Raw genomic sequence first — 17,796 nt, forward strand, 5'->3', positions numbered from 1 at the left:
AATGAATCAGTAGAAAAGTAAACGCATTACCTTCTCACAATCACTTTCCCTCTTTCGTTCACCGACCACAACGATGGCAATGCAAACAAACACTGACGCCGAGCAGTCAATGCACCACCACTCACAACAGAAAATGTAAGGATTTTTAACATAGCAGTAAAATCAATGAAAGACACAAAAGAACGTTGACAGCACGAGGGCCGTTGAGGTAGATTGTAACTCATAAATGACATATGCCACCACTCTCCCAGAGAAAGAATCACATTGTGGCTAAATTACGGCACGATAGTTTATGACCAACCCTGTTGCTGGAGGCGGTGCACACTGCACTAAACTGCAGCAGTAAGAAAAAATCTGCGATATTTTTAACCCTCGCATCCGTCATCAGCCGCTGTAGCTCTCCGAATTGGACCAAAACATGAAGGCCAAGGATGTTAAACCTTTACATTGTAGGGTAAACGGCAGAAGTCTCAACTCAACCCTTTAGACATGAACCAACTCACTGTGAAGGTGATATTAATCACATGAATACAATAAAAACCAAAAGGTCCAGCAACAAAAACCCTGCTCATATAAGCAGCATAGTCTCCTGATCATTCGCAGACATCTTGTTACAGTAAAAACACATTTTATTGTGTTTTTGTTCTGTTTCCAGGGAGCACCTGTTTGGCTCAGAATCAAGCAGCCAATGCAAGCCTCTGTAACACCATCGCAGACTGATAGAAATACAAAACGCTCCATGCACTAAGTTGTACAATCAGCCATCAGAAAGCCCCGAGGAAATGAAAGTCCCCTGCCAGTGCCTACGGCTGTTTAACTTCTCTGACATTAAGAATTTATGAGCTTAAAGATTCTTCAGGCGCTCTCCTTATGCGATTGCAACACGTCTTGAAAAGTGTTATGGAAGAGCAAACAACTTGCGTTGTTGATATACTTGCTTGTTTGTCAAGATGGGATTGCGTTATGCAAGAGAATAGAAAAATATTCCCACCAAAAAGATGTCCCATCCGAGGCGTTTAGCAGTGCTTATTTCAGGATATCGCATGGCCTCGTCTTTATTTTTATTTTACAACAGTAATATTCATGATGGTGGCGAGTAATTCTGGACTTCCCTTTACTCTTGTGTAACCTGTAATATATAGAAACAGAGACGGTCATACATTCTGAATTTTATAAACGGTTTTATGTCCGTCTAGTACCCTGCAACAGGCCCAGTGAAGCTGCTGCTGTTCATCCTCCAGTCTTTAATTTACTGACACAGTATAAGTATGTGTCATAAATAAAAACGTAAATAAAGAAGGTAAATGATTGGTCCAAATTGCACAACAATGACCTTATTCTGCTTCCCACACACAGTTCAATCACTCTTTATTGATTAACAATGATTGGATATGGCTCAGAACTAATTCACCTCTTGGACAGCGTTAATTATGGTCAAACTGCCGACTTCTATTCCGAAAGAAAGAGGAAATTGATTTGCCAGTGTGCTTCATTGTTATTCTTGTGGCACGCGGTTGTTTTTCATTGGGGGTAAAAATGGACAAGCTGGAATAACAGAATCGAGCGGCGGCTGCGGACGCTAGGTGTCACCCTTGTTACTTTGAAATCGGCCTGCCCTCGACAGGATGGGCGATGGCGGCAGAGCGCGCGCGCGCGCGAGAGAGGCGAGCAGGCTGGCTGCATTGGAGGAGGGTGTGTGTGTGTGTGTGAGAGAGAGAGTGTGTGTGAAGGACCGGCTGTGACCGAGTGTCGCTTCCATCTGAATGAGAATATTTCAGGGAGGGTGATGAGAGAATATGTGCAGAGCAACAAGAGGAACTTTATATTCACCCCCCTCTTTTTATTTCTTGGCAGAGTAGTTTTCCTTTTTTATTTATTTTTTGGCTGACACGTGACGGCCGTTAATTTGTCACGTCATAAGGAGCCTCGATATAATCGCGACCTGAGTTACACGGAGATAATTGGGAAGTGACGCACTGCAGCGAATAATTGATTCGTTGTTTCTTTTCCTCTGATGATTAGCGCCAGGCCAGAGAGGTCACAGTCCACCCACCTCGTTATTAACCTTTCTACATGTGGACTTTGCAGCTGACAAACACAAACGATTTAATTACAGTGAAGGCAATTTATTATTTTTCATTGGATGACAATGCTCTGTATTACTAAACTAGCTCCATTGTAGGCTTGTGTCTACTGGTGTTCATCCACAAGTATTGAATGTGAAATGCAGGTGTGAAACAGACAATGAAAGAATATGATGATATTTAACTCTGTGTGTCCCAGTGGGGTTTGTGTAATCGATAAGGAGGCTCAATGCTAATGTTAAGGCAGAAAACCTTGTTTTTATGACAAACGTGTGTCTGTGTAATGATCTCTTTTATTATTATTATTTATATGGCAAGATTCCCTCCCAGCACGCTGCTCCATTGAATCCATAATCTATAGGGGAGCCAGGTTAGGGTATGAATGATGGAACATAATGCGCACAGTTGCAACTTAAAACATAACATATGCAGCAGAAGGAAGCAGGAAATGCTATCTGGTTCCAAAGTGATATCTGCTCTGGTACAGCGTTTACCATGCAGTGACATGTCACTGAGGGTCAGACACAGATCCATTTAAGTCCACAATATCCTCCAAGGTCCCCATTGAGAAGATCTGTGTTGTAAAAGATGACTCGTGTCAAATAATTGCCCATTGGCTACTGTAAGAGAACACAAGGAAAACATCTGTGAAAAGTTATCCTTAGCATCTCTTCTGTGCCTCCACTGGGAGAAATTAGTCTGTGACTCTTTTCTTTTTTTTCCTGGAGCACCGATGACACGGTCTCAAAGACCCCCACGGGTCCCCAGACCTCGCTTTTGGAACTGTTGCTCTCGCGATCATCTAATACACAGCTTCGTGTTTCAACTTGTATGCTGTAATTGCCCGTTGAGTCGTCCATCTGCAGGAGAACAGGTAGTTGGCCGTGTTTCATTGCTGTACTTTGCCCCACCCACCAGCAGCTCCCAGCCCTCCTGTGTAACCCCTGATTGGCTGAGGGGATTGCAGGTCCTGAGACTGAGCGCTCGGCTCGGAGCTGCGCGTCCGCCAGTGTGCACCAGTGAAGCGAGAGGAGCGCTTGTTGGAGTCAAACTAGACAGCCTACTGGCAACGAGTGGTGATTTCTTTCTGTTTTTCTGCCCCAACCAGGCTGGATATCGGCTCCTGTGCGTCTACTTTGCTGCAGCCCAACATGAAATGCGTTTTGTACATACTCTAGGCTCTTGCGTCGTTTCCTCCCCACTGGCTTTTGGCTCAAAGGATTTTCTTTTTTCATGGACTAATTATCCGGATATGTGCAGCCTTTTCCAAGTGAGATGCGAGGAAATTAAGTAAAAAGCTTCAAGACTTGCGGAGGGGATGAAAGACAAAACCTGCTGGAAATAAAAAAAAAAGAAGGTAATCGGGACTTCAGTTACGTGATGAGACATTCCCTCAATCACACCCATGTTCTTTAGACAAAGATATCCGGACTTGAGTTGTTGAATCATTTTGTGACTGCAGATCCTTTTTAGCTTTTTTTGTCATCCGATGTGCAGTTTGAAAGCACACAGCCGAAAAGGACATTTTTATCACTGCTTGTAATATCTCACACAGAGCAAGATGTTAATTCAAAACGCGATTTAAGTATTTGCTGACATCAAGGCGGAGAATGTAACACGGACTTTTTGAACCCCAGTCATTCAGCTGCACGGAAGATTCAACATTTTGTGGACTTGCTCACTGGAATTCTCATTTGTGCAGTCAGATTATTTCCCCTCCTTTCAGCCCACTTGGAAATGGACAGTTCATCATATGAGTCATGTGTAAGACCAGTTTGCCTCTTGAGAAGAGCTGCGCGGATTTACACGGTTAAATCACTGTTGTGAGAAGATTCAGCATGTTTTCACAGATCTGTCGTCCCCAATGTTTCGCCCGCTGCAGTAGACCGGAGGATGTGCTCTGCCTGAGAAGAGTAAAATAGGCACTTGTTACAATTATAGCTTTTACGCCATGATATAATTTGCATACACAAGAGCTTTTCGTCACCCAAACACTTTTCTGGACATTTGAATGAGATGATTCATTTGGAACATTTTTTTCGTTTTTTCTCCGACGTGCATTCTCGTGCGTAATTAGCGAGGTCTTTATCAGGCTGAGACAAACACTCAACAGGTACAATGCAAACCAAGGAGATGGAATTAATACAAGTAATTGCTGTGTTCCTCTTGTATTGGGTCGCAGCCGAGGCTGTTATCAACCTAAAGTATGGAATAAACGAGGAGATGAAGCCCGGGTCAGTAATTGGAAACGTGACAAAGGACGCGCTAAAGCAAGGATTTCAGATTGCTCCGCAGCCCCCGTACTTAAGGGTTATTTCCAATTCAGAACCACGATGGGTGGAACTCAGTCCAGCCGGAATCCTTACAACCCAAATGAAAATAGATCGGGATGTAGTTTGTCGACAGAACCCAAAGTGCATTATTTCCCTAGAAGTGATGTCAAACTCTATGGCGATCTGTGTCATCAAGGTTGAAATTGAGGATTTGAACGATAACGCACCCAGATTCCCAACGAGCCACATTGACATTGAAATTTCTGAGAACGCCTCCCCTGGTACCAGGTTTCCCCTAGAGGGGGCAAGCGATCCGGACTCGGGGATCTTTGGAGTGCAATCATATTCCATCACTCCAAATGAGCTTTTCGGACTAGAAATAAAGACCAGAGGTGATGGGTCTAAAATTGCTGAGCTTGTTGTGCAAAAGTCGATGGACAGGGAGACCCAGTCCCACTATACGTATGAAATTAGCGCAGAAGATGGAGGAGACCCCCCTAAAATAGGCGCGGTCCAGTTAAATATCAAGGTAATTGATTCTAATGACAACAACCCTGTCTTTGACGAGCCAGTGTATACTGTTAACGTGATGGAGAATTCCCCCATCAATACATTAGTCATCGACTTGAATGCAACGGATCCCGACGAGGGCACTAATGGAGAGGTTGTGTACTCGTTCAACAGTTACGTCACCGAGAAAACGAGGGACACGTTCAGAATTGACTCCGGAACCGGGATCATCACCGTTAACGGTGTTTTGGATTATGAAACAGCAAAAATATACGAGATCGACGTCCAGGCCAAAGATTTAGGTCCCAACTCTATCCCAGCTCACTGCAAAGTCACAGTGAATGTGATGGACACGAATGATAACCCACCTGTCATCAGTTTACTCTCACTGAACACAGAGGAGGTGGAAGTTAGTGAAAACGCGCAGCGTGGATATGTCATTGCGCTGGTGAGGGTGTCCGATAAGGATTCTGGGGCGAACGGCAAAGTGCAGTGCAGGCTGCAGGGCAATGTTCCGTTCAGACTTCAAGAATACGAGAGCTTCTCCACTATACTTGTTGATGGCAGGCTGGACAGAGAGCAAAAGGACACATACAACTTGACTATCCAAGCGGAAGACAGTGGCACGCCTCCTTTACGCGCAACAAAGTCTTTGGTCGTCAAAGTCACAGATGAAAATGACAACCCTCCCCACTTCCTCAAACCACACTATCAAGAGATGGTGATGGAAAACAACCTCCCTGGTTCATGTCTGCTAGCGGTGTCGGCAGAAGACCCGGACCTGGGGATGAATGGCACCGTTTCCTACTCCATAATCCCCGGTGAGATTAAGCACATGGATGTAAACACGTATGTCAGCATAAACCCCTCGGGCCGCATTTACTCCATGAGATCATTCGACCATGAATACACCAGGACTTTTGATTTCAAAGTGTTGGCCAGAGACAATGGTAACCCCTCTTTATCAAGCAACGCCACGGTGCGTATTGTCGTCCTGGACGTCAACGACAACACACCTGTGATGACAAACCCTCCGCTCGTTAATGGCACAGCGGAGGTTTCCATCCCCAGAAACGCTGGGGTGGGTTACATGGTGACCCAGGTTAAAGCAGACGACTACGATGAGGGGGAGAACGGGCGGCTGACCTACACCATCTCAGAGGGGGACAGGGCGTTCTTTGAAATCGACCAGGTAAACGGAGAGGTGCGCTCCACCAGGATGTTTGGGGAAAATGCCAAATCTACCTATGAGATCACAGTGGTGGCGAGGGACCACGGCAAGCCCTCCCTGTCCGCTTCGGCCTACATCGTGGTGTACCTATCACCGGACCTGAGCGCACAGGAGCCTATCGGACCTGTCAACCTGTCCCTCATCTTCATCATCGCTCTGGGCTCCATCGCAGCCATCCTGTTTGTCACCATGATTTTTGTGGCGGTCAAGTGCAAGAGGGATAACAAGGAGATCCGGACGTACAACTGCAGGTACTGACTAAATATTGTGTGTGTGTGTGTGTGTGTGTGTGTTGTGTGTGCGCGCATATGGATGAGAGGGGGGAGCGAGCGTGCGCCCGCCCGTGCCTGTGCCCGCGGTCCTGCCTGAAACTGCGAGTTGTGAGTGCATTGCTTTTGTCATGCAGCACGTAGGCCCGAGTGTGAGGACCGCAGATTTCTTTTCCCACTCCACACAGCTGAAACTGAGTTAGACGAATCACCCGACTGCTTTAAATCAGACACATTGTGCTGAAGCCCAGTGTTCCGTGTTAGGGAGACGTGATTGATTGATTATAATCCTCCCATTGTAACCAATTGACTGATAAATACGACGGTTCAACTGTCATGTTCAATTTGCGGCTGTGTTGCCGGACAATTAACGTCCCACTGGTTCAACAGCAGTCCCAGACATTTATTATTTAACGTCCACCGTGGCTGATTGGCTGTTATCAGCTTTAATCCAGTGTGATTATGGACAGTCCTCTAGGATCACTCCGATTTGCCTCTGCTTTCTTCTGCACCAAGGAATATCTGGAGCAATAAAATAAGATAAAAAAAACCCAAATTTAAAATATAGATATAAAAAGTCACGTAAATCACATCATCATTAACTATTTACCCAGTTTCCCTGGAAAGGAGCAGATTATTATTTTCCGGACCTTGCACATTGAACATTGCTTTGTTCATCAATCTGAACATCAGCTCTGGCTTTGATTTCCCTGTGCCACATTACCACTATAAATTTACATATAGATTGGATTTGAGAGTTTAACCTGAAGCTATCATCATATTTTGCTCCAAACATCATTTTCTTAATTCAAAGTTAACTTTGGGCATTTTTCAAGCATGTAGTCATGAAAAAATATTCTTCCCCAGTATTGCGCTCTTTTTTTCTCTCAATATCTCTCAATGTAGATTTTGAATTGTGTATTTTTATTCGCATCTACTGTTTGGTTGAAATTGTTACCAGTTTTAAGTGCGTTTCGACATTTTGTGAATTGCAGAGCTTCAATTATAAAATCAATTCATGTTCTCTCTGTAGCTCTTAGAAAAAGTACGACTACTCCACTTACCTTTTTATATTGTCGAAAGGAAGAATCCACATCTCTTTTCATCATAAGAATACCAAAAACCAAAATGTTTTATTGAAACTCGACTCCATACGGACGTATACCTGTGTGTTGCTATCTCGATCACAACAGCTACTTCATGCAATAAAATATTTTCCACGTCACCTCGACAACGTTATACTGTTGAGAGAAGAAACAATGAATTGAATACTTCAAATTCCAAATTCAGAACTGCTTTTCGGTACTTCACTCTCCTAGTGTGAGCCACTCTCTCTGCTGGGAGCTTTAATCAGCATTGATGTGTTCTGCTTCTCAGTCGCCACCTCGAATATGAGGAGCAGTTATCTCCAATTTATTGCTTGTCCTCTGTCAGTCTGTCTGACTCGGAAGATTTCCCCTCCCAGATTTCAATTTGGGCACGGAGTAGAGAGACAACATGTTAGAATGATAAATGAAAAAGAGATAGAGTATTTTCCACTCTTGCAGCTGCTTTTTTTTTCTTTTCTCCGAATCAAAGGGGTGCAGAATGGGGGAGGGAGCTGTTTTGAAGATGCAATCTAAAAGAAAAATGAAAAAGACAAACTACAGTGGTGCGTCTTGGCCAGTGTGATTCTAGAAGCGACAGAGGATTAGAGATGCATTTTAGCGAGGAGCAAAGGCCAGCGGGGGCAGAGGCGTTCAAGAAGCAGGAACAGAGACATTCCAGATATTGTGATTTCATGGGTAACTACAGTTACTGTGGCTTCCTCCAGAGTTTGAAGTTATGCAGATGGTGAAAAACATCACAAATTAAATGGAATATGTTCAGTGAGGTTTGTAGTCATGACCATAGAGAACTTAGCATCTGTTCTCTTGTGGAAAACTGCAAGGCTGTGGGAAGAATGGATCATTCCCCCAATCTGAGGATGCTTTGATAAAACGTGGCTGTGTTGCTCATTTGCTCTTGTTAAAGTCAAAATACTCAGTTCAAGTTACCGAAAACAGCTAAATGAATTTGAATCTTGAAAGTTCTCGTGCACTCCGTGCTGCTAGTGGGCTCGCTTGATTATGAAAGAAAAAAAAATAGAATTAGTGTGGGTCGTGTGCTTTGAATATGATTGCATATACCGGTAGTGCTGCTCAGTACCAGTGTGTTCTTTTGCTTTGCTTCTGTGGTTTTGGCATGTTTGCATATTGTCTGCCTGTTTGTGACATGTTGATTGTTGAGCATGCAAATGCAAACAAACAAGGGATAACAGCTCTATTGCAAGACGGGAGTGGGGAGTCATTTAAGTGTGCTGTTCCACCCCTGGATCCGGGCAATGAGCGTTTGTCTGGCACCCATGGTCGAGCAGCGCCCGAGCTGGCATGGCGGGCGTGCTTTTTGACTGTGTGGACGGGGGAGGGGAAGGCAGAACACTGCTTTATTGAGTCTGTTCAGTTTCTTCTACTTGCGCAGGGTGGCGGAGTACTCATATGGCAACCAGAAGAAGTCCAGCAAGAAGAAGAAGCTGAGCAAGAACGACATCCGCCTGGTGCCACGCGACGTCGAGGAGACAGACAAGATGAATGTGGTGAGTTGCTCGTCTCTCACCTCCTCGCTCAACTACTTCGACTACCACCAGCAGAGCTTGCCGCTGGGCTGCAGGCGCTCCGAGAGCACCTTCCTCAACGTGGAGAACCAGAACTCCCGCAATGCAGCTCCCAACCATGGCTATCAGCACCCGTTCACTGGGCAGGCCCACCAGCAGCCAGACCTCATCATCAACGGCATGCCACTGCCAGAGGTGAGATACAATCCGCTGTGCTCTGTCCTAAATACTTGGCGGGGCTGCTTTGGGTGTTGGGGGTAGAGGAGAATGGGAGGTGTGGTTTGAAAATTGATTCTCATGACTAAACGTTTCATTCATTATTTTAATTTTGGCTCCTGGATTGTGCAGAATCTTAAGACTGAGCTGTAAAGAAACGATGCACCACCTTTCAACACATATATTTGGCATTCCATCGTGCCACAGAGTATAATGTCAGTGAAATGTCTCCCTGTTGTTGATGGAAAGCTGAGCTCTCTGAAATGGTACGAGTGACGCTCTGTCAGTCGATCTGAGTGGAATCCTTCAAAGCATTTCAAGGGGCCGAGACATTGAGGCTGACCTGTGACTGAGAGCGCTTTGCCAAGCAGAATTTGGAGGCCTGACAAAGTGGATTATTTGGCCTCTCCTACTCCACTTGTTTTCCTTCTCTTTGTCAGTGCTGGGAACCTGCCAGATGTATTGACCCCACTAATCAGCACCACTACACATCATTTCAGGTGCTAGCAGAAAGAATAAGCATCGCTTAAACGCTTTACCTGTGTGTTGTCCATTTGGCTGCAGTGTTACCGCATGGCCGCTCTGCACAGGCAGCCATTGAATCACCCTGACGTACCGTGCATGGCTCCAGCAGAGCAGGGGAGGTCTCACTTGAAAGACCATTCAGGCTGACAGAGTGTATGCAGACTAGCTAATCTTTAGTTTATAGATTTTCATATGTATGAACTGGTCTATTGGATTCTTTTGGAAACCTTTTTCTTCATGACCCACTCGTCCTTGATCCCATGGGATGTTTGTGTGTGTGTGTGTGATAGGGAAAGGGTGCATCAGTGTGTGTGTGTGTGTGTGTGTGTGTGTGTGTGTGTGTGTGTGTGTGTGTGTGTGTGTGTGTTTGTATAAGAATGTGCATCATGCTCACTCCTATACAGACAGCAGAAAATAAGCTCCAGCTCCATGCACACACTTGTAATTGATGACTCCAATTTCTCTTTGACATTCAGTGAGAAGAAGAAGCTGTGGGGGTTGGGAGCATGTGTCTTAAAACAAGAAACACAAGATGGATATTGATGTATTGACTGGATGATCCAGAGAGATCCAGGCACCGGTGGATCCTGAGGGGTCAATGAGACCTACTTACAGGCATGCTGATTTACTGGGCCTGTCTGAGCTGCTTCTGACTCAGATTGTGTGTGAGTAACACAGGTGGAAGGAATGAGAAATGTTGTCGGGGGTTGTCCTGCGGCGTTATCTGGTCAGTGGAGGCAGAGGTGGGAGATTCCGCAGGCACACGCAGTGACCCGTATGCTGTGATGGTATTCGCTGGTATAGTGCTATGCAGGTCACCACCAGCCTTTCCTCAGCCTAGAAAGATGTGGCTCTGGCTGCACAGAGGAATCAACCGTCGTTGTTAAAAGCTCCAGCAAGCTTCCTGCCTCTGTGGCTTAACCATCCAATAAAAGCACATTTGCCGCAGGATTAGGGGAGCCTTTATTTGTTTCAGCTCATGAAAAAGTGGAGAGGGAGACAAATAAGGTTGAAGATTGATTTAGATGATTCCATACGCAAAGCTTGGGCGAGTCTTGATAGAAATGTGCGAGGGCAGATCGAGAGATAAGAAGGGAAGAAGTGAGCGAGGGTGATTGAGTCTTAGTGCCAGGTGTCTGAGCCCAACCACGTTTTCGCATTTGCTTAGAGGCAGTTGATTGGCTTGATAGAGGCCCGGACCTGTTTAGCATGCAGCTTCCATTGCTCTCGGCCTTGCACATGATGTTGACAAACATCTCTTTGACCCGTCCTTTGCATATTTTCCCTGGACTGAGAAAAGAGAATGTGTGTGTCTGTATGTGTGTGTGTGTGTGTGTGTGTGTGTGTAATTGAGAGAGTGCGTTAGAAACAGCAGTAATAGCGAGAGCCATGCCATATAACCTCCAACAGAGTAATCCCAGCGCAACAACAGTTGTCATTGTTTTCTTTCCACCCCATTGTGACATTTGCAAGAGACAGAAGTTCTACAGTATGTTCAAATATTGCTCTTAAATTAAAAATGCTTTTGGTATAATTACAATACCATTTATACCACAAACAAACAGCAGTGAAATGACTGATAATTGCCGTGTTACAATGAGCAAGCTTGGGCTTGAAACCACGTGACTCCACAAGTCCTCAACCCATATCCAATAGACATCCCATTGACAGGCTAGGACACACAAGTGGCTGCACTGTTGTGGTTACTCAGGCTGCTTTGTCAGCAAAAAATAGCTTTCATCCTGAGGGCAACGTCATAATTATCCATGATTCATTGATGCTGGGCAAAAGAGATTTTTGTTTTTCACCAGGGCACGATGATAACTGTGTTTGTTTATTTTTACAAACGCGTAGATTGAAATGATCATAGCCATCAGAGTGTGGATACCAGGTCAGATTAGGTTTACTAGGGAAGTCAAAGAGGATATGGGCTGGTTTCTATTTGTAAATTGTGTTTTTGATCAATGCAAAGTTCTGCTACATTGTTAGTTTATGTGGGGCAGCAAACATCCTGCTGATGTCAGAGCAGCTGAAATAAAGCTTTTCCTGCTTCAGACAAAGTACGCTGGCACACCCGCGTACACACACACAAACACAGCAGACCTTGCCAAGATAACAGTGACAGGTCTCCCCGAAGGCCTCTTACCTGCGATTGCATTGTGTACATTATATTCTCCCTTGTGAGAATGTGTACCAGTATATAACTCCCTGAACATTGTTGCTGTCCATTCTTTTGAAAAGCATCAGCTGTGAGATGTTTGTTAGACCTGCCTGTGGTAGCACTAATATGAACGCTCACAGGAGAATAGAGCTGTCTTCCATGGCTTAATTATAGTGAATCACTTGGTAGGGGAGACAATTATGCAGTAAAGGAATGGACTTTGGCTATAATGTTTTTTAAATTTGTAATGTGCACTAAGGCTACTAATACTAGAAATTTGACTTCTAATAATAATACAGTAATAGTAAGTTTACGTCCCCTGGCAGTCTAACCCTGTCGTAACATAACTAGAGGCTGGTCCAACGCAAGCCTGAGCCAGCCCTAACTAAATGTTATCAAAGAGGAAAGTCTTAAATCAACAGTGTGTGGGATGTATTGGCAGAAGTGGATTGATAATCGATGCACAGTCTCAGTAATACTGTGTTGTAGTGTACACCGTGTCAGGGTCAGATTTTGACAAAAGAGATATGGATGGACATTTTGTGTTTGATTGTTCAGTTCTCACCGTCAACCAAATGAACCTAACTGAGACAATGAAAATTGATAAAAGAAACACACAACATTCCTTATGGAGTGTCACATTTATATGAAATATGGGCTGTGTCATTATCATTTACATCAATACGAGTGACTCACTAATCTCAGAAGGAGAAACGAGAGGCATATTGTAACACGTTTCGATAATCAAACATTGTTGTGATTCTGCATTTAAAGTACTCTTTTAATGTTGATTTTGGCCTGGTGTTGAAGATGGGCTTAACTTCGAATGTTGTATACAAGAGTCCTTCAATAGTTTCTGTCATTGTAGTGTTAGATTTTATAGGGCAGCTTTAGTGTGAATGAAAACTTACATATTTGCTGCAGTTGCGAACTGATTTTCCTCAGTGTAGACATTTTTTACAGTATACAAAATGATTTATATTTCCCTCATTTTAGCAGCTTTTCAATGTAACAGAATGTTTTTTGTCAAGAGGATGGTGCGGATTCAGAGTGGAAATTTCAGTCCCTAAAATGAATCTCGACAGGCTGGATCTGGAAGAATCCTTGAGCTTTTGTTGAAACGCTGTGATCAGAAAGCAGAGAACATCAACAATTGGTTGAAAGTGTAATTGGGAAATGACAACATGGAAAGCAGAGGAGCACAAAGTGGAAGTAAAACCCGTCTCAGCTTTCACGTTGTTGCTGAATGTGTAGCATTGCTGCAACAGGAGGCGCTGGCTGGGGCTTCTTTTCCAAATGTAGAAGTTAATTGCCTGATTTAATTTTTGCAGTGTCTGACTGTCAGCGTTGTATTCACAGTTTTCAAAGTCATTTTATAGTGAATAAAAGTGAATGAGTGGGTCAGACATTTTCAGCACAAAGTAATTGAAAAACGTCCTCCGTTATGGTCCACACATTTAAAACAGGATGAATGTTAGACTTTCATAAATGAGAGAACTCTCCTGTCCTTTACAACTATGTTTACAATAGCAGTGCAAATTAATCCTTATCTTCTAGCGAGCGAGATCACAACCTTTGGTTTAAAAACAATTTAGTATACATTTATGTAAATGTGATGAGTGATCCCTTTAATCAGTCTAAATCGGTTAAAACAGATTCTCAAATGACAAAAAAAACCACTCCAAAACTCTGAACGGTTTGTCAAAGAGATAGAAAGACTAATCCTGGTGGGATTTATTTTTGATGCATTTGAAGAGTGGGAGGTGTATGTTGCATTCTTTAAAGTCTCCTCCTTTCAAAGGATTTGAGAATGACTCTTTTCATCTCCAAACGCTTCAGATGCGCACTGATTGAGTGGCAGATGAACCTCTTAATTATTTAGAGGCGTTATTTGTCAGGCAGAGACGTCAGAAATGCTCGGCTTTTCAAGTGTCAGTGTTTGTAAGGTGAAATAAAGCCTCGTCTGTCAGAAATAAATGAACAGTGTGACAGTGATGTACTCGGTGCCCTCTTTATTGCACTTCTCTGCTGGCTCCTCCCATTGTGTTCAACACACAGAGCTGGTGAAGCTGTAGGGTGATTTTCTGCACATTACTCAACAAGATGGTTTTCGCTTCATGCACAACCAGTGCTAGTTTTACACTTGGTTGGGTTTTTATAGCCTTGACCCCAACCCGCCACACCCCATCACTGCACGTCATTCTCGATGTTGCAGAGGTACAATGAAATGACATAACAACCCCGGGCAGCCAGTCGGAAGCAGCCAGGCCCGCCGCGTTGCCATCCTCTCGTCAGGATCAGAGCATCCAGCCAAAGAGCTTAAGAGTCAAAACACATGAGTGACGGACGTTTGATGTACACATGTCACAGTATGTGTCCTTCACCGCATGTGACTGGCGAGGAGCATGCAGAGGGAGTAATAGCTATACTGTAGAGAAACGGCAGGGCCTAGAAAAACGAGGAGAGACAGAAAGGAAGAAGGGGAGAGAGGTCTATTTATAGAATGCCAATGATTTTCGTCAACCTGTATTGCTGCCTGCTGAAACATGGTATTTATCTTTGTAAAATGTGGTGTTGGGATGTGGCGATTTTTATTGCACAAACCATATCAACTTCTACAGAAAGCAATAAAGTCACATTTCTATTATTGGTACACAATGTTTTTCTCCCATGAAAAAAACGACTTATTATTATTTGACTGTACCTGCAAACATAGAAGGTGGTATTATTTCAGCATACATATTTCCCCAACTCTGGTTCCTTTAAGTTTCTACCATACAGGATAGATAGATAGATAGATAGATAGATAGATAGATAGATAGATAGATAGATAGATAGATAGACTTTATTTCAGACTCGGGGTCCATACAGACAGATACATAAAGACAGACAAACAATAAAAGTACATAGGCCTAGCAATGCCTTACAAAGAGACAGCTGTACCAATGTCTCCACAGCTGGGACTGGTAGCGTGTGGTGCTGAACCATATGTTGGTTAAAACAAGTATGATCCCATTTACAGAGTCATTCAGTCTACAGATGAATTTGTACATGAGATTTCTTAAAACTGTTTGGAAAGTGTTGACTCGTGCAGCCACAAACATTTCACTGGCACTACTCCATCTCGGTCTCTTTAAAAGTATTCTCATGGCGTCATTGTACGCTACTTGAAGTCTCTGTAGACTCTTTGTTCTGTAGTTTGACCACAAGTGTGCAGTGTAGAGTGGAGTACAATATGCTCTGAACAGAGACATCTTCACTCCATCTGTACACAGACCAAACTAGCGTGAGAGACTGTTTGCTTGTGCATACATCATACGACATTGCCTGGAAATGTCGTTATCATCGGTCATGTGTTCTGTTAAAAAATGACCAAGATATTTTACTTCACTACAGACACCAAGATTATTGTCAGACAATTTGAAGTCAGGGAAGTTTAGACATTTGTCCTCTTTAGTTTGACAGATCAGGATAAAATCATCAAATGGTTGAACATCTTAACATCAACAGACTATTGTGCTCCAACAGACGTTTCCCCGGCCGTGTTATACACAAGAGACACTCAAGCACACAGTTGCATCGAAATAAAGTAAAATCATGTGGTACTAATCAACTTGATTATTCAACCATCTTTTGAGATGACTTTACTTGCTTCAAGCCGACAGCGCTGAAAAAGAAAATATATTTTAAATTACTTTAAAAGCTCTGTCATGTGGAATGAATTAACTTTCTTGTAAACCTATTAAACATCAAAGGGAGGGGATTTAGTTTTTCTTCTGTGGAACGAGAGACAGGCACATAATGGCATTAGTCGTCCAACAATTTATGTTCAAAGATTTTTACTGCAGAGGTACCTAAATGCAAAAAAGGGGGATAATGGCATTGGGCTTATAGGTTGATGGGTCCGCACGTAAATGAGAGAAGGCTAAATGGAGTGAAGGAAATGGACATCGTGATGATGTTTATCGCTGGGGAAGGGGACATCATTACGCACCTTGTTAAGCCCTGCAAGCAATGCTGCGTGGACGTAATTACCCATTTAAATGAGTTTCCCGCAGAGTTGTTTTTTTATTTCTCAAATTAAACTCTGACAAAAATACTCAGCATTCTGTTTTCTGTCACTGAAATCCAGGTCCCAACACACAGGAAGTCAACAAGTGGTTGACCATCAAGAAAATGGATTTAATAAGACATTTTGAAGCTTCATATGCAACCTTTCATTTCTTGCAAAGTTTGAAACCCCTGCAGTTTTTAATGTAAATCAAAACAAAGGTGGCAAAATCTAGTAAAGCCAAACAGGTCTCAAAGAAAGCAAAGGACAAGGAAAGGCTCCAGGAGAATAATAAAATAATAACCCCATCTCTCATTAATGCAGATCTTGCTGCCTGTGGGTGACAATGCCTGTGGTTACATTCATTTAGGAAAGAAAAGGTCAAGTTTAAAAACACAAATCCTCAGACTTGTTATATTCAGGACTGGAATCTCATTGGAAGTTCACAATAGCATTCGCTCTGTCGTATCCAGTGTATGTCAAGACGAGTGTGCTCGGCTCCGTCCCGCCGGCTCAGAAATATTAAAACGGAATCATTTGTACAATGTGTATTGGCATGCCGTGTACGAAAACATCAACTCTTCAATGTATTTGTCCAATCAGCCTCCTCTGTGGGGTTTTCCTTTTCTCTTTTCTCATCTGTTGTGGAACAACAAAACCAGAATGTTTTTCACCAAGTAAACGAAGCAAGGGAAAAGTAACAACAATGTATCAGCGAGTATCTAGTAATGACCAATATGATTTGAGTTGGCCGAAAACTAATTGCATCCAAAAAGCTCAGAGGGGAGAAAAGGTATTGATTAAAATGCATGGTTATCAGACTTTTTGTTTTGTTTTGTTTGAATGTACTGTCTTCGCTTACCCTGAGGTTACCAGACTTGTTGCCACATTGTTAACAGAGTTCCCAGGGCTTTCTTCTGAGTGCTGATGTGACACTTTTTGAGTGGCAGGGGAATGTGGGGGTTTGGGTTCTGTGGAACGTAACAATGCAATATACTCTCTGTGAAAGGAAACTTTCCCATGCAGCCAGCTCTGACACCAGGGTAGAATGACCTTTCCAAGTGTCCTGTTTTTTTGTGCCTAAAACAAAGAGGGAGCAGGAGGATGTTACTTAGCATTTCCCCCATCACATTAAATGTCAACTTCTGCATGCATAATTGCAGAATGGAAAGGAGGAAGACTTCTAGTGGACCAATTTACTGGTAGATAGATGAATCCTGAGCTTAGTTATTCACTGCATTGCAGATATTGTCACCATACTTTGTCTCGCCTGCTCACACTCTATCTCTTTATTTTGGGATCTGTATTTTGGCACATGGCTTTACAGTAATTGCAACATCGAGTGAAACTTAATTCAGCGGGACACAAAATAACTTTGTTACATGTCTACCCTTTCAAAGAATTCCAAGACGGCAGAGCAGACAAAAGGGACCAAACCTCATTGTGTTACACACACACAGATGTTTGATTAAACCTTTGTTGTGTTTGCTGCAGTGGTTGAGCAGTCTTTCCCGTTTCTCCCCTCCTTTCATTTCAGTAAATTCATACAGCGCTTGGGTTTTCGAGACATAAACCTGGATGCGCATTAGGGAGCGCATGTATGGGATGTTTGATGAGCACAGAGACTGTTGGCAGGCGAGCCACTATAGCGGCAATATCGTCCGCCTCGGAGCCATGCAGCAGCATGGCTAGAGGAGCAGCAGGGTAGCGTAATTGTGCATTGTTCATCCACAGAACAGAGGCAGAGCATGTAATGAGCTGTAGCATTTTCACCCAGCCAGCCTAATGGGCTATGACCGAGTGTAGGCCTCTCCGAGCCCTCGTGTTCCCTCTGCCCTGTGTGG

The 17,796-nt window shown here is 43.5% G+C and overlaps 1 protein-coding gene across 3 annotated transcripts in view; it reads left to right on the forward strand.

The window, feature by feature from the left end:
- The first annotated feature begins 4,050 nt into the window (after positions 1-4,050).
- The window catches only part of pcdh19 (protocadherin 19), a 53,231-nt gene continuing 39,485 nt past the window's right edge, over positions 4,051-17,796 (forward strand). The window contains exons 1-2 of one of the 3 annotated variants that reach the window (XM_079268199.1): positions 4,051-6,349; positions 8,849-9,194. In XM_079268199.1, coding sequence (XP_079124325.1) covers positions 4,203-6,349; positions 8,849-9,194 — 2,493 coding nt within the window. In that variant the 5' untranslated portion in view covers positions 4,051-4,202. The remainder of the gene's footprint in view (positions 6,350-8,848; positions 9,195-17,796) is intronic. The other 2 variants (XM_079268201.1, XM_079268200.1) reach the window with 2 other exon arrangements.

The sequence above is a fragment of the Melanostigma gelatinosum genome (assembly GCF_949748355.1).
Source record: "Melanostigma gelatinosum genome assembly, chromosome: 5".
Taxonomy (NCBI): Eukaryota; Metazoa; Chordata; class Actinopteri; order Perciformes; family Zoarcidae; genus Melanostigma; species Melanostigma gelatinosum.